At 49.0% G+C, this 23,852-nt stretch overlaps 1 protein-coding gene across 1 annotated transcript in view; it reads right to left on the bottom strand.

The window, feature by feature from the left end:
• Positions 1–11,936: 11,936 nt before the first annotated feature.
• SLC12A8 (solute carrier family 12 member 8) overlaps positions 11,937–23,852 on the bottom strand; it is a 51,983-nt gene continuing 40,067 nt past the window's right edge. The window contains 6 exon segments of the mRNA XM_050900426.1: positions 11,937–14,003; positions 16,683–16,743; positions 18,960–19,077; positions 21,341–21,438; positions 22,321–22,683; positions 22,686–22,995. Coding sequence (XP_050756383.1) covers positions 13,838–14,003; positions 16,683–16,743; positions 18,960–19,077; positions 21,341–21,438; positions 22,321–22,683; positions 22,686–22,995 — 1,116 coding nt within the window. The 3' untranslated portion in view covers positions 11,937–13,837.

Genomic DNA, 23,852 nt, shown 5'->3' on the forward strand with positions numbered 1-23,852 from the left:
TTATTTCCAGGGCTCCCACTGGGGAAGCTGCAAAGAAAGGCGGCAGCTGGCACAGGAGAGAGGGAGAAAGGACAGAAGGCCGGACACAGATGGCAGAAAAGCAGATCAACTTCTCAGGGCAAGCCCATTGCCGGCGGCCCCGCACTGTGCCGGGCGGCATGGCAGGGCACTGGTGCAGGTCAGAAGTAAAGGGAAAAGGGACATTGCAGAAACAGGGGGAGACCCCAGCCATAGTGACTTTGTCGGGGACTCAGTGCCACCTCTGCCGTCCCTGTGGTGTCACTGCAATTATTCCCATTTTACAGATGGGAAACCTGAAATAAGGAGACCTGCAGGAGGACGGAGCTTGTAGCCGAACCTCCACCCGACCCAGGCTGGCAGCAGACGGTGCTCTTCGGCTCACCCAGCACCCATGTAAAACAGAGGAATTTCAAAGAGGGGTTTGATGACTCTTTAACTCTACTGTCACCAGCTTTCTCGCTTCCTACTTCACCTATTTTTTCCTATGTTCCTCTCCCCCAATTCAGCCTGTACTTTAAACAACATGCGAAAGCCATCTGTCCTCATTTCTTCACCAGACAAGCCCACGGTGGGTTTGGCAGGGAGGGGTGGCAGATGTGGTCTGAGGCGCCGGCAGGCTGGGGAAGGCAGCTCCGCAGGGCAGCCCGGCTCCTGCCCCACTCCCTCGCCCCATGCTTTGTGAGAGACTCAAAAGCCCCATTTCTACACCCACTGCCTCACCATCTGCTCGCTAAGCCCTGCCTGAGAAAGGGCTTTTGCCGCCTAACCTCAGACTCATTTCAAACGGAGATGTTATCGTCATTTCCACGTAGTGCCGGTGTGATGGGTTCACAAGAAACACTCCCCGTCCCGCTTCAAGCAAGCATTTTCAAAGGCGAAAAACATCTCAGAGAGGCAGGAGCAGTGGTGAGACAGACAACAGGGATTTCTCAAGCATCTACAGCTCAACCTGAGAGTGATTCAGGAGATCCCATCAGCCCGCTCCCATAACACCAAACAATTCCCTTGACTGACAAGCATAGAGCTGTAGCTAACAGCAAGTGAATCGCAGCTGTCAGGACCCAGCATAATTCATGATGCTGTTTGCTAGGGAGCGAGCTACTGCCGGGCTATTTATCACTCCTTCACGATGCGTCCCCTGTTCTTTCTGGATAGGGTTGACATGAATCACGAGCACCTGTAGCTGCCGAGCACGGGCTGCACGGAGCAAAGCCTCTGCCGCTGAGCCAGGCAGCCAGACGCTGGTAGCCAGACAAATGGTTTTTCCAGCATATGGACAGATAGCTCGGGCTTTTCAGACTCTTAACAAAGGAAATGCATTCCTCCGCTGACTCTCAGGAGTCATCAAGGTCACAGGAAAAGATGCCAGATCGAAAGCTGAGATGAAATTAAATAGTTTTTTCTGTCCACTGAGGAATTTGCGCAGCTCTCATCAAATAATAGGCGAGCCCTTTGCTGGCAAGTTGCAGATTTTATCTTCACAAGATTGGTAGCAGGTAAGACAGCGTTATTCTCTCCCTGTTTGGAGGGCAAACTGATACTTGGAGTGGCACAAAGAAGTGGCTGAGCTGGGAACAGACCCAAATCTCCTTCATTTCGGTGCAGTATCCTAGCCACCAGGCTGCTCTCACACAAACACTGTTAGTTAGGAGCTTTCTAAGCCACTGCAGGGTACATTCCAGTCAATATCTCAAACTATACATTTGATCTACTGTGGACATATCTTACAAAGGCACGCCTTGGGTTTGTGACAAAAACTAAAATGTTATAAATGTAGTTTTGTCACATTTCCTGAAATTGTATAGCTCCGTGAAAGTAAACTTAACTGCAAGTACCAAAGCATGATATTCTCTCCACATCAGAAATTAAAAGATGAAATTTGACAGTCCAGCTCAGGCAGGCGATCAAGCCTAAAACCTACTTAAAACCTACTTAAAACCTACATAGGACTAATTTGACGTATTGGATTTCCTTATACCACCTGCAGACACCCAGCGTTTTCCAAACATCGAGAATTAGTCATCCTTAGACCTATGTGTCTTCTTCAGCAAGTAAGTGAACCAGTTTACTGGTGAAATGAGCCCCACTTGTTCTGGGAAAAATATGGTTTATTCGGTGCTGAAACCAAATTCAGCATCATTTGTAAAGCGCCAAACTAGTCATTGCTCCTGATAATGACACTGTAGATGTGGCATGCAAAGAAAAATGTGACTTTATACATGACTAATCTGACAGTCTGTAGGCGACACAGAGAGAGAGGGTATTTATAGAGAGCTGATGGCATCTGTCCCCACACCTGGATGTGGGTCAGCACCTAAGGTGAAATGAGGGCATGTCGGGAGACGAGCAGTAGGCAACTCAGACCCTGAAGACCACCTACGGGAACCACCGATTTCCCACCTGGGAAGCATTTTGGTGGGTGGACACGTGTTGGCCGTGCCCCTGGTACCCACCAGAGCCTTCCTCGAGTTCCTCTGTGAAGTTTCCACTGCTCGCCTTCGAGTCACTCCACGCAGCTACAACGCGTTTACAGTTTCCCACCCACGACTCCCATCCCAAACCTTCACCCATCGAAGCGCTTGCCTGTACCACGACGGGCTGGGGCAAGGTTAAAAAGGGAGAGGGATTTGGAGGGAGGGAGGGAGGGGGGGGTTGCACTTCGCAGCCGATGCAGCTCTGGGTGATGCCGGGATGCTCAGCAACCCTCGGTCGCGGTGCGGCGGAGGGGGCGCGGGTCCCACGCCGCGCGGGTCCCCGCGCGGCGTGGGACCCGCGCCCCCTCCGCCGCACCGCGACCGCTGCCGGGACCGAATCCCATCACCATCCCCACGGCGGAGCGGGGCACTCACCCGGGCTGCCGGCGTGTCCCGCGGCGGGAGGCGAGCAAGGGCGGCCGAAACGGCTTCGGGACGGAGGAGGAGGAGGAGGAGGAGGAGGAGGAAGACGAGGAGGAAGACGCCGTGGGGAAGCGAGGGGCAGCGACCCGGCCGGCGGGACCAGCCCCAGCCCCAGCAGCAGCAGCAGCAGCAGCAGCAGCAGGGTGCAAGCTGCCGGCATGGCGCTGGGGGTGGATGGGGAGGGAAGTGGGGGGGGGGGGGGGGGGGGCGGGGGGGAGTGGGGGTGTGGTTGTTCACATGCCCGGAGCAGGGCAATGAATAACCACGTAAATACCGATTTTTAATTAATTCACGGTGCCCCCCCCCTCCCGGGGCGGCGCAGAGGGCGGCCGCCCCGGTCTTAAAAGTGCAGGGTGCCCATCACGGAGGGGGTGAAGGGGGGGGGGGGCGGCCAGCAGCGGCAGCAGCCTGCGGCCAAGTGCCGGCGCCCGAAAGTAAAAGGGCAGGCGGCAGAGGCTCCTCCTCGAGCCTGACATCACCCAGCCGCGGCTCGGCTCGGCTCGGCACGGCCCGGCTCCGCACGGCCCCCCCCGGCCCGGCCCCGAGCGGCCGCCCCTCCCGCCCCGCGCAGCCGTCGGGCCGCCCGCTCCCTCACCCGGCTGTGTGCATTATTATTATTATTATTATCATTATTATTATTATTATTTTAATTCTTTTTACTTTTACTTTATTTTTCCTGATGCATCTCCCAGCCGCGCCGGGCGAGCAGGAAACCCCCTTGCCCACCACCCCCAGCCGCCAGCCGCCGAGGAGGTGCCCTGCCGCCGCAGCCTTATCGCTACCGCGTTTAAATGCGGACTAGCGCGCAAGTCCCGCGCACCAGCCCCCGGCGGGGTGCGGCGGCCCCGCTCCCGGCAGGACCACCCCCCGGCTCCCGGCACGGCCACCTCCGCGCTCCCGGCACCGTTGTCCCCCCCCCCCCCCGCTCCCGGCAGTGCCGCCCCCGGCGCATCGCCCCGCGGCACCAGCTGCCGCACGAAGGCGTTTGGCTCTCAAAGGGCAGCACTACCCTGTTTCATTTTCCAGGCCCCACGCGCGATGGCGGGAGGTCAGGGGGAGCAGGCCAAAGCAACCCGGCTGCAATAAGGGCGTCCCGCACGCTGCCTCGCCCTGCCCGGCCCGGCCCGGCCCGGGTCCCGCACGCCGCTACGGGGAAGTCGGCTCCGCGACGCTCCCGCGCTCGTTTTTGAGCTACAGGGAAACAAAGCAGGGATTGATCGATCGAGTCCGGTATCACGGCTCTGGCTGCGACCAATACAGCTTCTGAAGCGGATGAAAACCTGGCCGGTTGTGCGCTGCTTTGCAAGATTGGAAAGTTTCTTTCCAGACGAGCGTGGTGAACATTAGGTAGCCCCAAACTTAATTCCCGTCGAGATCAAGTCCTTGCCAAATAACTTCAAATCTTTTATTGATTATAAAGCTAACCCGCTCTCCTTTAAATGCCAGCAGCAGCGTTTGAGGCTGCAGCTTCTTGCAGTGGTGAATTTCCCAGGCTGGGCTGTACGGGAGGCAAAGGATTTCCCTTTATTGTTCTGAAATTCCCTTTCATAACTTCATGCTCCTGGTTCTGTGAGAGAGCACGCCACGGAGCAGCAGGTCGGGCTTTGCCGAGGCTGCTGCCATCCCGATGCGCCGGGTTTACCGTCCCCGCTGAGCTCCCCCTCCCCAGGGAACAGAAACCCTCCCTGGGCAGCCTCTCCCCTCTGAGCCGCTCCTGGGCCCTTTGCTTTTCCCTTGAGTTATTTCAGAGTCGGGCTTAATTTCCACAAGCCAAGCAGAATCCGACATTTCAAAGGGGGGGTGACAAGCGACAATACACCACATCCTGGTATCTGCAGCCTCGGACAAAACCCGGACCTGGTCCACAGCCCCCCGCTCCCCGATTCTCCCTTCACAAAAGCAGAAGTCGGTGGCTGACACACACACTCTCCTGAAAGCCTCTTTTCACCCAAAAGGTGGCACTGATGAGCCCACACCAGCATGTTGATGACCCTGGCTTTACCCAGACACAGGACCTGGTCTCCCCTGCTCCTATGCTTTTCTCTCAACATGCGGGTGCTTTCTGCACCTTCCCACGCAGCTTTGCAATGAAGCACACTTGGAAATCTTCACTCTGATGCTTGCATAATCATAGATGAAAGCCTTTTCCAAGGCAGCCCTTTGAGGCACCCCTTATCAACCCATTCTCTATTCTATTGCCTACAACTTTTGGCATCTTCTTGCCTCAGATTTGCTTAAACTCAAGGAACAAGTCAACCTAGTGTCAGTTTGGGAAGTACCACACGTTAGGAAATGAAGCACAAACAAATCACAGCGACACTTTAATTATTCAAGTAAACATCCCAGTCCTGGCAAAAGGGGACATTTGAGTGACCCAGAAACCACAGGCAGTTACCACCAAGGTGCATGGTCACGCAGGACATCTTTAGGCTCCTTCAGCCTATGTCAATGTACTCATACGTTCTTTATGGAATAGGTTGTTTAAAAAAAAGCTTCCTCGTTGACAAGATGGAGCTACCAATACGCAGCTAAGTGATCTGCCATCATGGGATTGAGTTATAGCTCAGGTGAAGAGCTGTGAAGAATTTTGATACTTTGGGAGGTGGCACAGGGAGCGTAGAGCAGCAGCTCAAATACTTGAGGATATCTGTATACATGAAATGCAGGACTCCACATTATCAATTCCTAAGATAATATCAGTAATAATTATGATTCTTCAGAAAGTTTTGTTAGTCCCTGGAACAAAAGTCTTGCCAACAAGCAAATCTGACACCTTCCTACATCCTTTACCTGTGTGATACAGGTGAGGCAGCAGGGGCAGAGAAACCTCTCCGAGGTCAACAATATGCAATCAGGGCTGCGTGGGGCAAATGAAAGCTAAACCCAGCCCTGACATGAAATGGATGCTCTTGTGTCTGCTCACGCTCAAGCCTGAGGGCCCTAACACTGAGCCTAGAGCTCTCATTCCCTTTCCCCCCGCCTTTCCCAAGAGACTTCCCCAATGTCTAAGCCATGTAGCAGCTCCCTGCTCTTACTGCATCCTCCCAAGCTGTAAATCCAACCAGCAGGAAGCACAGTAACAAATGCTTTTCCCAAAAAGTCTCAAGTTCTTCCTACTGTTTTACTCAACAGGCACATCGAGAGCAATAGCAGAAGCAGGCAAATGCAACACAAACGTTGCTGAAAGAACAACCGGTGTCTGTATTGAATGGCTCCATCTCCCCGTGCCCCTGCAGTGCATCCATAGCATGACCCATGGAGCCATGAGCAGTGAAGACCCGGATTAACCCCATGGGGGGGGGGAACAGCTAATGCCCTCTCCCAAATTGCCATTAAACCTGCCCGAGCTGGCGTAGCACTGCATTTCTGAACCAAACAGGGTATTTGTGACCGTCAGGGGGGTAACCATGAGGACCATACACCCACAGGCAGGGCTAGCACCAGGAAACGCCGGCCAAACGGCCCTGCACTGCCCTTGAACCGGCCACATCCCGGCAGAGCTTAATATAGGTGGGAAAACACACCGCTGGGCCGGCCGGCGGGGCTGGGGCTGGCCCATTGCAGCCTCCAACACACACAGCACCGGTGAGGCTGCTGCCTTTGCCGGCCCTAGCTGGGGCAAAAGCCCCGCAGTGTGAACCTGTGCATTTAAACCAGTATTTACTGTCAGAAAATAATCTCTCTCCTCTCTCCGTCACGGTTCCAGTCACAAGCAACACATTATTCACAAGCACCTGGAAAGGAAACACTGATATTCAGGCAGTTTCAGACTTCCCAAATGTAATCCCTTCCCCCCTCAGGTGCCTAATTTGCCAAGGTTTAGTGGCTGTAAATTTAAGGCTACTGTGTTTTCCTGCCATGTTATTTTATTCCTACCTTCACTGCTTCAAAGGAATACCCCTGCACCAAAGAAGTCAATTTATGACTGATTTTTTGAGCTCCAGCTCCAACAGCCACATGAAAACATGGAGAAAAAAAATCACTTTTTTTTTTAAATTGATTTTTTTTTTATCCATTGGGACTGCAGAGGGTGGTGTGGTGGGGATACCACCCCTGCCACCCACGTGTCACGTTAGACACCCTCCTGGGAGGCTGGGGAAGAAGCATCGGTGGTGGGAGGAGGATGCTCTGCAGCAGGATGAAAGTGGCTGCGTGGAGCGTGAGAGCTCAGCGAAGGCCACCGGCGCTTGGCTTTTCCTCATGCGGTCCTAGATTTGTTTATCCCCGTGGCACGACTGCACGCTCTGCTGCTGCATCCTGCTAATAATTGTTACAGGGCAGCTCCGGGCTGAGGGCTGCTCCCCTCCCTCCTTCAGAGCACAAAACTAATAGGAGATTTAAATGCATGAAATCGTGCCTGAGGAGTCAGACAGGCCAGGCAAACCCTGATGTAAAATAATGCCACCACATCCTCCTGAAAGACGCTGTGACCTCAAACGTCTCCCCAAATTATGTATAAAATACATTTAACACTTCCATCTGAAAGCAGCCAGCATGTTCAACACACAAAGGAGTTAAAACCAAACAAAAACTTCATCAACACAGGAAGCCTCTAACATAACTATATAAAACATGATTGATATCATACACTGATTAATTGAATCCCACCCATCACCTTGTTTTGGGGGAGGAAAAACAGTGTGTGTTTTTATTTCACCTCGATTTCCACTCTCCAGATTGAGGGGCTGGAGACATGTGATTGGATTTGCCCAGTTCTGCATTGTTTCGGTCTGAAATCACCAAAAACCACAGGAGTCTCTACAGAAGAGGCATCTCGATAGCACTTCGTCAGGATTACATTGACCGGTCCCTTCTCTCCGGTTCTATAGAAGCCTTTTGCAGCCCCGGCCAATGTCATGAAACTCCTGCAGCTCCCTTGAAACACAGCCCAGATCTGTCCAAAACTTGGACCAGGCTCATAAACCTCAGACAAGTTTTAAGCTGATGATGAATTAAGGTACAAAGTGAATGTTTTCTACTCCTGGAATTTGTTATTAAAAGTCCTGAGTTTCCGAAGTGGACAGATAGTTCCTAACCGAGTAATTAATTACCTTTCCCATCTCCTCTCGATGCCGTAAGCCATCCATTAATGGATCCCAATCATCCAAAAGGCACTTAGTACCTGACAATTTTTCTTGAAATTTTGGGGGTGGTGGTATTTTATTGATTTATTTTTACAAGAACTGCTTGCCTTGTACCTCGCTTGGAAGCAGCTTGTTCCGGATACTTGACATTTGGAGGTCAGGATGGATATGGGTCTTGTGATCTCTTCTCATCCCTCACAGAAAAATGCACAACAAATTAAAATGATGTTGCATTTTGAATTCTGTCACTGGAAATAAAACCCATATTTTCAGGGGGGGGCAGGGGGGGGAAGTAGGAATCAGCCATTTAAATCTAGCTAGGAACAAACAATTCTAAATTTCTGGTTTATTTCTTTTAGGACGCTTTTCAGCCAGCTCTGGTTTGGAGCGCATCAAGAAAAACACGGCCATTTCAGAGCTGAGCACAACACTGCACAGCAGCGCCCTTAAAATCCAGAAAGAAGCCCCTGCCAAAGTTTACAAGCAACATTTGGATCCGATGAAGTTACAGGTGCGCTCCTTGACCGCTGTATTTCTGGGAGCGCGCCCGTGCTTCCATTCGCTCTCGCACGAAGGGGGGCAAATCCCAGGTATCGGGGGGTACGTGCATGAAAATCACATGAAAAAAGCCACAAGAAGCAGAAGGCGGAAAGGGAAGGAGCCTCTCTTGAGCCATACGGGCTTTTAAGCTATTTATTCCTAGCCTGCACTTTGCTGCTAGAGCCTCTCATCCATAGCTTTTATGGCTGTTACTGCTGAGGTCTCACCTCGTCTCAGGTTTAAGTGATGCTATGCCAAATGTGGGTCTCGGCAACACACCGCTGTGGAATATAAGCAAGTCCATTATATACCTCTTTTATATGGAGTTAGCAAATTTATAGGTTGTCTACAAAATTTTCTTTTATCCTAGTAATTGCCTTTTCTAAAATTCAGCAGGCAAGGGCAATAATTCAAATAACCTCGGTTTCCCACTAACCTAAATGTTAATCCTAGGCTGGCTCCTGCGATTCAGCAAATCTCTTCCAACCTTGCAGGTGTATGATGCTGTTTAAGAAACTCTGCCTGTCTGAACCAGAGGTGCATGGGCGAGAGCATACCAGCTCATGGGGCACAGAGAGCCCCCCGTGCCTAAATTCGGCCATGCACAGAGGCATAATTTCTTATTTTGTCACCATTCTTTGCTACTTCAACACTGTGGTCACAACTATCTGCTATGAATAAGTGACCATGGCAGGTGTGTGATTTTTTTGGCCACCGTACACAACAAAGACCATCCAAGGAAATGCAAAGCTGATCAAGAGAGAGACAAGAGGGCAGAAAAAAAGACAGGTTTGAGCTAAGCTATGGATTTAAGGAGCTTGGTTCTCCCCATGCAGACTCCTCATGGGACACAGAGGCAGATCCAGGGGGATGATGACAATTTATGTAAGAGCTGTCTCTTAATGCCAGTATCACAATAAAACTTCAGTTTTCTCCTGCCCATTCTTAGTCTTGACTATTTGTGCTGCAAGTTTTTTGAGGCAGAAGATTCTGATTTCTGGACCCGTTCAGTGTTGTGGGATCACAAATGCAGCACGAGCTTCCAGGCAATACTGCAAGGCAAGTAATAAAATCTTTATCCTTCACTGCCTTCTGTGCTTGTATGTTCCGCAAAGGAAGCCATCAAAACTAGAGGCACCAATTTACAGCTGGAGTCTTCAAAAAGAAACAAAACCGAGCTTTTACATCCACATCTCTCTCGAAAACAAATGTTTTCACACCCTGACCCATTGCAAAACATTCTCATTTCTCAAATAATAATAATAAAAAAGTAAAATTTCCAGCTGAAAGGAAAATAATTATAGATACTTATCCTGGTTTCGGCTGGGATAGAGTTAATTTTCTTCTTAGTAGCTGGTACAGGGTGTTTTGGACTTAGTGTGAGAATAATGTTGATAACACGCTGATGTTTTAGCTGTTGCTAAGTAGCGCTTATCCCAAGTTAAGGACTTTTCAGTTTCCCATGCTCTGCCAGCAAGCAGGTGTGCAAGAAGCTGGGAGGGAGCATAGCTGGGGCAGCTGACCCGAACTAGCCAAAGGGTATTCCATACCATGCAACGTCATGCCCAGTATATAAACAGGGGGGAGTTGGCCGGGAGGGGCGGATCGCTGCTCGGGCATCAGTCAGCGGGTGGTGAGCAATTGCATTGTGCATCACTGGTTTTTTTCCTTAGGTTTTATTCTTTTTTTTTTCTGTTATATTCCTTTTCATTATTATTATTATTATTATTATTATTATTGTTAGTATTATATTTTATTTTACTTTAGTTATTAAACTGTTCTTATCTCAACCCATGAGTTTTACTTTTTTTCGATTCTCCTCCCCACCCCACTGGGAGCGGGGAGCAGTGAGCGAGCAGCTGCATGGTGCTTAGCTGCTGGCTGGGGTTACACCACAACAATGCTAACAAAGATTACATGGCTTAGAAGATAGGAGGGCCTTTACACAATGACATTAACCAAACTGCAACCTATACACGACATACGATGCTCAGAGCTGGGTCCCAAACCCACCTTCAGGGAACCTGAATATTCATGAAAGCCGCAGCATCTGGAGTCACAGCCTGGCTCCTGGGGGGGTGAAAGCAGCACATTCCCGCTTGCTGTGGCAATCTCTACCTGCATTTCTTCCCTTCAACCACTAAACATGAAGCTGATAAATTCCTACTCCTAATTTCAACCATTTTTTTTAGAGTGCTACAGAAGCTACAGACATTTTTGACACAACACCCTGATCTTTGGCAATGCAACTGCTCTTTCTTTCTTGCTGGAAAAGCTTCCTTGATGTGCAAAGCACTGCATACCTGTACAGCCTGAATTCGAGTCTCCAACGCTATAGAGCCTGTGGAGTTATCAGTGCTAAAACAAGGCTTCCCTCCACTCTTACCATGCCAGAGCTAATGCTCCGGGAAGATCAGCATGTCCCTTTTCAAGCATTAAACAGGAAAGTTGCTCTACTCATGACCTGTAACGGCAGCAAGGAAACCAGCCCTATGTGATGCGTTCCTCCCTTGCAGATACGAGGGGAGGAAAGGACCAGGTGCCCATACTTACCGGGTGGCAGAGGCAGCTGGTTCCTGCTGTGCTGGTGGTGCCAGTGGAGGAGGTGGCAGAGTTTCTCCAGCAGCAGCATGTGGAGCCCAAAGACCAGAAACCTCTGGAACGATGTGCTCCACAGAGCATCTCCTCTGCTGCCAGGCCCCAATAGCAGCTATTGCCATCCGGCGCTGATGCCAGCCCTGCTGCTGCCTTTCTCCAGACATAGCGAGGCATGACCCACCCCTGCACCCCAGAGCCCTCTGAATGTCCTCTCACCAGGCCCCTGCACGGTGTGGTGCCTTCCTCCGGCAGCTGGCGGAGGCTTTGCCAGGAGGCAAACACAACTGAAATTGTTCCAGAGGACGTTGGGATGCAAAGGGCTGCTGGAGCTAAAGGGGGAGGACGGTGGTGGCAGGGGAAAGGGACAGCTGCTGCAGACTTAGCTGCCCGAAAGCAAAGCTGTGGGGCACCTTCCCAATACTGCTAGACCAAGGGAGAAGCTGCTTGTATTTCGGGTCCATCACATCCCAGTTTTGGGGACGAGCAGGGACCACAGTGCCAGAGAGGCAAACACTCCCCCCCACCAAGTCATCTGGCTTCAACCAGCACAGCTCCTCAGCGAGGTACACGGCCAAGGGACCTTCCCCATCCTCCCTCTCTGGATCTCCTGATTGCTGCCTTATTTTAAGAAGGGAACTAAATTGTTTAGGAGCTAACAAAGAAGTTAACCCAGGAATTTCTGCCCATTAATCACTTCATGCCGTGCTCTGGGGTTTTCTTTTGTTCAAGCTACAGAGAAACGCAGGGCTGGACAATCCCCGTCTTGGGAGGGAAGGCACTCCACAATATTTTGATTCGACAAGACTTTATGAAATACAAGATTTTACAGTAATGGCATTATGGTTGTGTATCAAACTGTAACAGGGATAACACAGCATCATGCAGCTTGCCAGCAGTTGATCAGCACCGAGGAGCGTTTGAAGTTTGCACAACAGCAGTAGCTGCCAAGGTCAAGGATGCTACAAGCACAGGGAGGGCTCTGGAGCTGCTGGTTCAAGGGAACCCACAGAAAGCTTCAGCACGGAGCCACATCCCCACAACAGATCCAGACTCTTTGGAAACCAAAGGCAAAAGGCAATGGAAGGAAGGAACCTGGAAGGAGCGTTTCCAACACAGAACGACTGACTTGAGGTGGCTCAGAGCCGGCCACACAAGCATAACTTCCCTTTTGCCTCTACTGAGATAATTAAAGTTAAAAACACTTACTAAAAGACCTGTGACCTTGAAAAATGAATACGCTTTCTGCAGTGCATCAGGATTGCTCTCTTCTTCATCTCAGCAGAAAGCCTCCTTTGCTTCCCTCTGTAAGAAAACTGGAAGAGCCAAAGCTGCAGCTGGCCGGACCACAAGATGGGACGGAGGGTCACAGCTGGTAATGCCAGGGCACCGAGCACTGGCAAGCAGAACAGCGCTCAAAGGCATCGAGTGTGCCCACAGCAAGCATGGAGAGGAGTTCCTGGTGTCTCGAGCTTCTATTGCACAGAAGGAGAAATAAATAATCTAAAGGCTGAAACGATCAGAGACGAAAGGAAGGGAAAGGCAGTGATTTCCCCCTCCTTGTAGCATCAGAACTGATTTGTGGTGCTGGGGCTTGCCTTAACCCAGAGCCCTCCCTCACACCTCTGCGGGTCTCTGCCAGGACTGCTGCCTGCAGGCAAGACAGCGCTCAGCAGAGGGGTTTTTCCCCGGGGAGCAGAAGCGACGGTGATGGGGGTGTCCACGTAAGACCTCACCCCACCCCACAGCCACTGCCCACCAACCCTAAGGCCTGCGCGGGAAATCCTGCACCATCCCCAGCTGAACCTCCCGCATCCCAAATCATAGCAGCGGGAGAAACGGCTCCTTGTGGGAGCTCACTATGGGATGGGCTTTAAGCAAAATAAGCAAAGACGAGGCTAAACGTATTTTGTTAAGGCACTTCTGAACCATCTGTCCCTTCAGCCAGCAGATGCTCTATTTGGACCCAGCTATGTCGTCAGGTCCCAGGTGTCACGTCAGAAAGGATGTGGGAAATCACTATGAACAGCTTCTAAGACATCATTTCACAGTTTTACAGTAGAGGTCATTATAATGCATTACTGCATTTAAATGTGCGATTCCAGTTGTGAATATATTTCATAATCTTCTTGCACTTGCCACTGATTCTGGCCTATTGTCTAATGCCTTAAAGTACTTTCTAAGACCTTGGTAATTGAAACGCTGAGGTAGAAAATCACTGTATTACAAGCAGGCAAATTCATGCCGAGAGGAGAAGTGCGTTGACCTGGAAGGTCGCATCCACCCGTGACACAGCTGGGAGCGGGGCGCTGGCTCCTGCTGCCGAGGTCACCGCTCCCAGGCACAAAGCATCCCTAGTCACCCAGAGGACATTTGAAATGGGGTGTTGTAAGCTTTTATAGTGGCGACAGTCTTTAGAGCTCAATAGCGCTTATAATTGAATTCTTTAAAAGGATTATATTGTCCTCAGTAACTCATCACTTCCCTGGACTGGCCCTTTCATTTGCATTTTTTCCCCCATTTTGGGTAAGATTTGAAACCCAGCAATGTTGTAGTTTGCATAAACAAACAAGCCTTGAATATATAAATAACTATTCACATCCTTTTCATACATATTCAAGTATTTCACAATGCACCGTGGCAGCCATTAGCATTTCTAAATGCTTTTTGAAGTGACGGCTTGATTTTTTTTTGTGTCCTTTACTGGAATTGATTCCCAAACTCCTCTCTGCTGATAAGCGAGGACTGGTGATAGCGGTCCCGCGAGGCAAAGTCTGCGTTCTCCTCGGTGAGCTGTGTGGTCTCCATGCCAACTGTTGCAAAGGACGGTGTCACCACGATCTGCTCCTTGGGAGATGGCCTTCTCCTGCAAACAGAGAAGCAGAGGCGCCTGCATCACCCCTTGTTTGCCATCCATTAGCAGCCGTGCTCTCGGCTGCGCAAACAAGGCAGGGCGCTTCGAGAAGAGGCTAAATCCTTCTCAGCACCCTTGGGAGGCATAGAGCTAATCTGAAAACATTTTTCTTAGAAGGCGCACAAAAAATATACTCCCTTCCCCCAACAAACAGTGGAAAATACACATTTTCTTAACAAATAAGCTTCCTCTTTGGACATTGGCTATGGCAAACGCTTTCCACACCGTGCAGGAGAAGAAGGAGCATGAACCATTTCTAATGAAAAATACCCTTCTTACAGTTTCCTAAGCTTTAGTGTACAATTATTTTTGTAACTCTTTTAAATGAAAGAGGAGATTTTCCTGCAATCTTTTTATCCCAGAGGCTGATTTTAAGAAAACCTTATTGCACACCAGCAAATCAAAACTGTAAGAGCTTATAGCACTGACTCAGACCTCGTTGAGCACTTAAGAGCCTTAGAGGTGTCAAGGTTCCTTGGTTGCCTCCAACTGTCCTGCAGTCTAACGGGATTTCTTCTTTACCTCCAATTCATTAAAGTATCTTGCTTGGATTTCAAGGAAACAAAGCTTAGGAAAAACCTGTAAATGACTTCAATGCAATTTCTTGCAGCGTAGCAAAGGTGGGCTTCAAAATGACCCACCTGAACCCCAAGCAGAGCCGAAATTGTCTTTGTGCCAGCACGAGCAGGAGCCCTGGCACTAGGATAAGGCGACCAAGCTGGCTGGCTGAAGCAGAGATTGCACTCTTTGAGGAGAGAGAAATAGGATCGGTTTCTGCCTTGGGCACTCGCCAGCTCCCCACTCAGCCCTCCTCAGCAGGGTCTTTGCTCATCGATTGCACTGATCAAAGCACTAAGGACTGTGCCGGCCTGGTAACCTGCAGGATAAAATCCCCCTGCAACAACAGCACCTCCACCCACGAGAAGCAGGGCTGCCTCTCTGGGAGGGATAGTTTCTCCTTTCCACATACGGTAACTCAAGCCTCGCATCTCAACCATAGGGAACCTCTGACAATGGGCAGGAGACAGGGCTGAGACGCACCGAGGGACAACCGGGAGGAAAATCCTGCTCTATCATCATAGCTGCACCGAGCTAAAACGACCTGCCACGAATCCTCCTGGATGCTGAGGTGGAACCGGACAGACAAGTGGCCAGAATATGAAGCAGTGGGGTCTGACTCACTGTGCCATGAGTAATTCTGGCAGTGCTTCAGCATGGCCCCACGCACCCTGTTCCCATCCTCACCTCCTCACCCTTGGCTTGGGCTCATGTCACCAGTCGAGGAGACGTTGTGAACAGGGGCAGGGAACAACCCCTTACTCCAAATGAGATATCCAGAAAACATAGTGCACACCCCCCTCTGCACCCCCTCACTCCTCCTCTTCTGGGTAGGCTGTCTAACCTGGGATCTCATCCCCTAACGCTCAGGCAAGCGTGCAGCTTTGCACAACTGCCGTGAGAGGCAGCAGCACCTGCGTGAACAAAGCTACTCACGGCAAGAGGTGTGCAGGACAGGTGGGTCTTCAGGGACCCAGTTCGATACTCGGAGACATCCACTGGTCTGATAGAGAGAGGGATGGATGTGAAGCAGAAGAACCGACTTGTCTGTTCTCGGCCATGCCACAGACCTGCTGTGGGGACCTAAGAGAGGTCCCGTCACCCCCAGCTTCTTTCCCAAGCCACCTCTGCTACCAAAGGCATGTGGCCATGTTATAAGGACTGCTGGCAGAGGCAGGACCTGGCAAGACAGGCATGGGCATGTGCCAATGTGCTTAAACACCTAGACTTTCATTTATTTTAAAGAAGCCAACAAATTTGCACATATCATGCATGGCAGCTCGTGTTGTGCAGTCCTTACTACAGTGTTCACTCACTGCAACAAAAAAGCAACCCAACAGACTGAGAACCTCAAATCCCACTGCATTGCAGAGGCAGAGATGGTCACGACCTGCTACGAGAAACCCAAACGTGATGGAATTAATAATTAATAGGATCAAAACAGATTAACAAAACCAGTTAATAACCAACCAAACAAAACCCTTAAGGTCTTCTGGGAAGGAAAACCCCAAGACAATGCTACTGCAGTCCCATGCAAACTCACTACTGAATGGTTCCTTCACTGAAGACCTTGTTTATTGTATTTGCCCCGTAGCTATTGCAGCTTCCACCCAAATTTCCTCTCTGAATCTCAAGCACAGCTGCCACGCTTGCCTGTTCCACCACTACCATAGTAATTTGCTTTCCATGGATGGTGGGTGGAAGAGATGGAGTCTCCCATTTCTCATTTCCTACCAGATTTTCCAGTTCAACCTGAGCCATGAAGGTTGAGCACAGACCTTTGGGGTAAGATAAAGCTTCAGGCACCAAGATACGGTTATCAGCTGACATGTCCGTGGACAAGGCAGAGGAGATTCCTGCTCCCCTACTTACGTGGCCAGCCACATGCCAGGCTAACGGGAGCAAACAGTTATTTTTACCATTAAGTAAGAATAACTTTGAGTATGCAAGAAGGGCCAGGCAGACTGCTTAAGGTAATAAGCAAGTCAATTCTTCCACCCCTCTCGGTGCACATTAGTGGGTCACGGGAACAACAAGCACCGCCTTGGTCACTGCCAAGTGACTGGTACCAACCTGCACGAGGTGATCCAAACCGACTTGATCCAGCCAAAGAAACTGAAATTCGCTGCTGCTCCTACAGAGAAAAGGCACGAGAAGTCAGTATGCTGCTAATTCTCTCATAATAGCATTACACCATTGAATTTTTGCATAAAATCTCAAACCAACATGCTTGTTATTAGCCTTCAGTACCCAAAGATTTCGTGATGGTGAGAACATTCCTGCAGTCTTGCCACACACTGTGGCTTTTAAATGATTGTCAAGAAACGAACCCAAATTTCCCATGGAGAACAGCTATCTCTTCCCAGACCGACAGCTTGTTAAATCCCAGTAAAGCCATGAGCAAAGCACAGACACCCGCTCCAGTACCTTTTCCTTCCTGGACTACAAAGATCATTCCCACTGCAGGGATGGGGAGACGGGAGGAGCCATTCACCGACCTCAGCCAGGGTGGCTGTGGTCTCACCATTCATTCCCTCTTGTCTGACCCCATGCAGAGCTGGCTTAGCTTATTACACCAACACTAATTTTCTTCTGATTTCTCTGTAGAGTTAGTTTTCTGCACTGGCTCACTGCAGGCGCAGAGAAGTGCCGGAGCCGGCAGCCAAAGCAGCAGGAGAAGTTTGTGGTGAGGGACAGGGAACAGAACAGAGCAGAGACCTGGCAGCGCCTGCTGGATTTGGCATAGGCTGTTGGGGAGGAAGAGAGAGAAGAAGGGACGTGTCGAAATCCCAGAGCATTTCTGCTCCCAAGTTCTTCATCTAGTCCTTAATCCAGAACATCTCTCAAGCCAGTGTCTCCCAACCTTTCTAGACAGAAGGGTCGTTCAGTCCTTTGGAGAACAAACTCAAAGATCATTGGATGCCATGTGACCACAAAATAACGTTCACTCACAGCCAAATAAAAATCAGGCTGAACTTTGAGTATTCTTTTCTAACTTTTTCTTTGCCGTGCATTGTTTTACTGTATGCATGGGAATGCACGTGCAAAAGAAACCAAGAAGAAAATGTCTAATCATGCTGCTATTTCTCAGATCACCTTCCAAAATCCTCTACACACTGACTGAGGAATTCTTTCTAAAGTCATTTTTGGTAAATATTTCAAAAGCAGACAAGAGAGATATAATATAGTGAATATACAAAGGCAAAGAAAACTCCAAACCCTGAAAACATTATTTGTGTTTTGTTTAATATATGGGGGCCATAAAAATCTTTGTTAAAACTTAGATATATTTCAAAAGATACAAATTAGCAAGCACTATCCACAATCTCAGCTCTTTTCTACTTTCCCATACGGATACATAGAAAAGAAGTCACTTAAGAGGAGAAAGAGAAGAATTGTTGAGCAATGTTTTCATGGTTACTGAGTGACAACTAGTTTTTGGTTTCTCATTGTCTGGGTTTCTGAAATCTAGTACCTACTTACCTAGCGTCTAATAATCTTTCATCTAAATAAACCCAGGTAGCTATTTCTGCATTGCCTAAAAGACATATGACCTCAGGATCTTTTGACTTTTCTCATCTTGGACAAAAAATTGCACATCCACGCATGCACCTATGTATGTATGTATGCACCTACGTATGTACGTACACATAAGTACGTAAGTACACGCATACTGTGTGCATATCACCCTCTCCCTTCAGAGACACAGACCAATGCAAACCCCTCCTGCGGCCGTGCCAAGGAGCTGTAGGCTCTCATGAGCTGCTTTCTGAATGTGCTTCACTGCTTAATTTTGAACTTGTTTAAGCCGATCACATGCACAGACCTTTCTAATGCCCTCTGCCTAGAAGTATTTTCCCAGATTATGTTCCCAACATATTCAACCTGTTCAGTTTTGGAATCAAAAGGCTCTCTTGTTCTGCAGTTATGAATGCCGAGATTTAATGAGATACTCGTCATAATTCCCATTTTCTCAGGTGGGTTTAGATTGATTAATTGAGTTTATTAAAACGTATTTATCGCAGATTTTTCTCATTGCTGTGATACATTTACAATCTGCCATCCCTGTTAAGTCTTAGTATTAGTATCTGGTTTTGCCATTTAAAGTACAATATAATAAAGCAATAAGCATAATGTTCAAACTATCAGACCAATGCTAGTTACAGTTAGAATCCAATATAAAAATAAAGAGTCAGAGAGAAAATGTATTAAAACTAGGAATGAAACAAAACCTCATCATTCACTGTGTCACCTGCATATTAAACAGAAGTCTCAATTCCTAATTAAGTTAAATTAAAGCTTAATGAATTTTTAAGCAGATTTAATAATACAGAAAAAAAAAAAACTCACCAAGGGGGAGTCCTGGGCTCACTTGGCCGATGTAGAAATACAGAATAACCGCTGCACCCAGGCTGATGAGGGTGTAGATCCACTGAATGACAAACATTATGATGAGGGACATGATCGCCTGTTGGAAAGACACAGTTTGGGGTTACCCCAGAGTCCGTAAGATAATACGATGATGACAATCTGACAGTCCTTTTTCTGCAAAGCCCAGCGGCTCCACTGACCTCCTGCTCTGGCCCTGTGGGAGAGCTGGCAGCGCAGTGCCCAGGCAGGACCGCTCACCTTCAGATGCAGCCTGACCCCGGGTCAGCAGTTTGTTTCTCAACCTGGCAAGATGCACATGCATTGCAATTCTAATGGAAACTCTTCAATAACTGAGGCAGTGCTGAGGCTTTCAAGTTGTTACGAGACCATCAGTAAATGCTCTTTTTTTTTTTTTTGCCAGAAACGTTGCATCTTTTAAGTGCATGCAAAACCAGTGCTTTGATGGCATCTCCGCACCTCTGTCTTTCTCAGGGTCTTCTTGGGAGCATTGTGTAAGAGACATGCACAGTCAGGACCCAGGACGCAGCCACTCAGAATTATCCTGATGAGTGTTTCCTTTTAGGTGTCTCCCTCCTAATGATGTCCTGGGATGGGGACACAACAGAGGCTCTCCTTGCACAAGACCTGCTGCACAGCCCAGGTCCTGCCCGTGGGAGGAATGATGCCAGCTGCAACTACGTGGGTGGATAGATGCTCTTAGGCATCGGTGGCTGAGGCCAGTGGTACAGCAGGACCCCTGGGGAACCACGTCATCTCCTGCCTGCAAAACACTCCAGAGTGCGTGGCTTTTGGCCACTTGTAGAACATTTTCACCCAGTGTTATCTGAAAAGATTTGGGTATGGCATGGCTGAGGTTTCCTGGTAATGAGGTTCCTGTGTTATAGTGAGCCTCGCTTAGTCTCACTGTTAAAAGGAGGGACAGCACAGGTTTACAGTGTCATCTTCAGCAGCATGGAGGTAGCTTTCCGTGAGCTACCCTGAGTCCTAGAGGCAGCGAGGACCTCAGGTCTCTGCTCGGGCTACTCCAAGAGGAGCATCCAGAGGCTCATCAGCTCAGGAGGCAGATTTGGCTCAAGGGGCATATGAACGGGGGCAGGGGTAGCATTTTCATGGGTGAGGTTAGGAACAGCAAGGGGCAGCACGCAAAGAAAGAGCTAAATGAGTCCAGACTGACATGATCGGTGAAGCTCAAAGAGAGAGGGCAGAGGGAAAGGAGCCAGGATGAATAAATGCATCTGATTTTTGCTTCTGTGATTTTATTTTGCATCTTTGATCCCTTCTCAGCTCTGCTGCAACCTCCTCCCAAGTCTGACTATTGACAGGAAACCAACTCTGCTTTAATGAACACGTCAGTCATCCCCGTAAGCAAATTCCCCCACAAAGGCAGAGAGCTGACAGCTCCGCGATGACACGCGCTCGGGAGCCACGTTAGTTACCGAGCCCAGAGACAGCATCAGCGCGCAACCTCCTAAAGATGTCATCGCCAGAGAGGAGCCTCCACATCCATCCCACCCCTGGCACCACAATCCGGCGGGACCCCTCGCCAGGAGCTGGCTGCTGGCAGCAGCAGCAGTGAATTTGAAAAGTAGGTGTCAAACTCCATCTGAGGATTAAACTAAAATGGTTCAGTGTGCTGTTCGAGTGGGTTTGTTACATTTTACACACAGTTATGAAATCCCTGTCCATGCAGCAAAACCATATGGGTCATTCATTATGCATACCTGACCCTTTCCCCGTCATCTGCCCATTAATCCATCTTCCCAAGATGAATTTAAATGTCTTAAACTCCTCAGTGGCTTGAGACAGAAGCTATTTAAAAGTTATTTATTCTTTAAAGTAACATGCTGGAGGAATGCTCCGCTTTCCTCCTTCAGAAGATGGAATTTCACAGCCGGGCTGCTGGTATCAGGAGGTCAGCACTAATGAAACCCCACCCGGAGCTTGCAGAAACTGGCTCATAAATAAAAGCAGCACAGCTTTGAAGCTGATGTCTCACTACATCGCACGGCAAGAAAAAGCAGGCAGGCACACAGTGAAAAGAGGGACACTGATTTTTTTCCCAGCCAGCCATGCATCTCTAAAGTCCTAAGATGCCAGACTTTGAATTTGTATCTTTTTGGTTTGGGTTGGGGTTTTTTTTTTCTGTTGTTGTTTTAATTAATATGTCATCTGGCTTTCTCTGAATTTGAATGGCTGGATGCATGGTACCTTGAGTACTTAATCCAGGTGACCTAGAATACTAGAAGTATTGGAGTGCATTTACGCTGCAGTAAGTTAGGAATTTCCTTCTGTTTTCTACAATCACAAACCAGTGCTCAAAATAAAAGAAAACTACTTACACCAGCAAAGGAAACCCAGTGGTTGCAGAATTTGGAGTAGAAGGATTCTGGTATTTGCTGAATTCCCAGCTCTGGATTTTGCTGCTTTATAGATGATTCTACAGGAAAAAAAAAAAGAAAGGAAAAAAATAAAACAAAAAAAAGAAGAGACATTAGAAAGGAGCTAAAGTGGATTTTTTTCTCCTACTTTACACTACCAGATTCCAGAAAACCAAAGCAGAAATTCTAGCTGGTAGTGGGGTATGGCAGAGTTAAACCAAAACCTCTAAAATGAAAACAAAAAAGAAGTGCAAGAAAAAAACCAAGTTGCCAACTCTGGTGCTGAGTCTATTTGAAGGCCACATCTGCCTATCACTGCCTCAGTTTCCCTATTTGCAGAAGAAGAGAAATAAAGATTTTCTCCATTGGAAGGGTTTACAAAGCTTAATTGACTAATGCTGATAAAACACTACAGCACTGAGATGGCAAACTCCAAGCAAACACACTGTATCAAATACCCATATCGCCAACAAAACAAATTCAGACTCTTAGCTGTGGATGTTGAATTACAGACTTCACCTGTGGCACGGGGATCACTGCATTTTGATAGCCTGAGTTTTAGACTCGCATGGCTCCATCCCTCCTACCCCGCACCAGGATGAAGTAAACCTCAAGATACGCTCAAAACCTTTTTAATGTACAGCGCTAAGAATGTATGTGTAGAGTAATGAGTACACCGTAAACAACCCTACACTAAATATAGTCCTGCTTGTTTTCCTGTGATTAATCTTCCATAGGAAATTGCATTGGAACTTCTCCTGTGATGCACTGCGATGAACTCTACCCTCACCTGGAATAAATGATATTATTGCTATGAATCACCACATGACACCCTCGTATAAAGCTAGTTTCACGCCTGCCTTCAGGAAAGCACCGGGAGGACCAAGGTCATAAACCATTCCCCCGTGAGCATGGAGATGTCCATCTCCTACAGCTCTTACCTTCTCCCCTCTGGCCGGGGAGTGCTGGCACCTCGCTGCAGAGCTGCTCCGGCTGCTCCAGCAGCCCGGGTGTCCGCTGGGCATCTGCAGCGGGTGACGAGCACAGACCTGTGTCACGCCGACAGCCCTGCTCAGCCAGGTCCTGCCGGCTCTCGTTGTGGGGCTGCATGGTCTCATCCCAGTCATACTGAGCTGGGGGAGCATCGTGATGGAGATCCAGGAGAAAGCTGTCTTGTAACATCTGCTTGGCTGGCTTCTTTGCCTTCTTTTGTTTGACCTTTTGGGTTAAATTCTCGTCTCCTCCTTTTTTGCAAGTACCTGGCTCACTACGAAATGGTTTAAAAAGCTGGTCCATGTCTTTGTGAATTCCAGCAAGGTGCCGTTTGATCTGCTTTGAATTACTCCATCTGCTGCACGGCTGGAGGGTTTGTTGAAAATTAAAGGCTGGGAAGAGTGAGCAGGTCTAGCGTTTTCCAGCTGGGTCTTGTCAGGTTTCTGCTGAACGTTGTAGCTCAAGGAGACTGAGAAATAGGAATAGTCTACAGCAATATACGTCAACATGAAGTTGATGGTGACTATGGGAGCAAGAACGTTCACTTGCCCAATGAAGACAAAAGCCATGGTGATGAGACTTGTTAAGCAAATCGCAGCCACTGGCGTCTTGTTGGGTCCTTTCTAGTTCATAAATAAAACAAACTTACATTTAAATTAATAACCACGAGCCTTGCCGTGAGGATTCCCCACTTGAGCAGCTGCCATGGGTGGTTACCTGGGCAATCTACAGTACCCCCCTAGTCATGAAATACATGCATGCATGTGCAAGCAGAGGCTCACTGGCTTGATAAACTAAAGAACAGGCTGGAAGCCAAAAGCTGCTGAGCTCCCACCTCACCTCTGAGCCTTACTCAAGCTTTGTCTTTGGAAAATTCATCCACTCTCGCTCTGTATCTCCGCAGTAAAACAACGTCATTAAAGCAGAAATAAACCTTCAGAGACATTTGTGGGGCTTATGGGAAGTCTGGCAATAAAACGTGTTAATTAGAGTTAACCGTTCGTCTCTAATTTCTCTACAGGACTTCGCATCGCTGCCTACCCAAAAGGCTCCCGCACGCTGCTGTTGGAAAGGCTTCAACTGCCAGACACAGTCAAGGAAGCTCTGCCTGCATGGAGCACTGCCACCTTCAGATCAGCAGCTTCTGGCCCTGCCCTGACATGAGGCTGAGCTAAATCCATGGTCTGCTGAGCCTCTGCACTTGGGGTTTCCCTCCTTTCATCCACCCAAGCCGCATCTGTCCCGTGGCAAGAGGAAAGCAGCAGAGAGGTTAGGCAGCCGAGGATGCTGGAGGGCGGGAGTCAGCCCCCAGCAATGCTGGGCGTGTGTGGGAAGGCAGGCAGCCAGGAGAAACACTGCCTGCTCTTCTCCTTTGGGGTGGGGTGAAGGCAGGGAGAGGAGGAGAAAAAGAGAGACAAAGTAAAGGGCATCCGGGCTGGAAAGGCTTGAGCCACCAGCTCACGAACTTTAACCCCAGGTC

This window comes from Gymnogyps californianus, chromosome 7, assembly GCF_018139145.2.
Source record: "Gymnogyps californianus isolate 813 chromosome 7, ASM1813914v2, whole genome shotgun sequence".
NCBI classification, from domain to species: domain Eukaryota; kingdom Metazoa; phylum Chordata; class Aves; order Accipitriformes; family Cathartidae; genus Gymnogyps; species Gymnogyps californianus.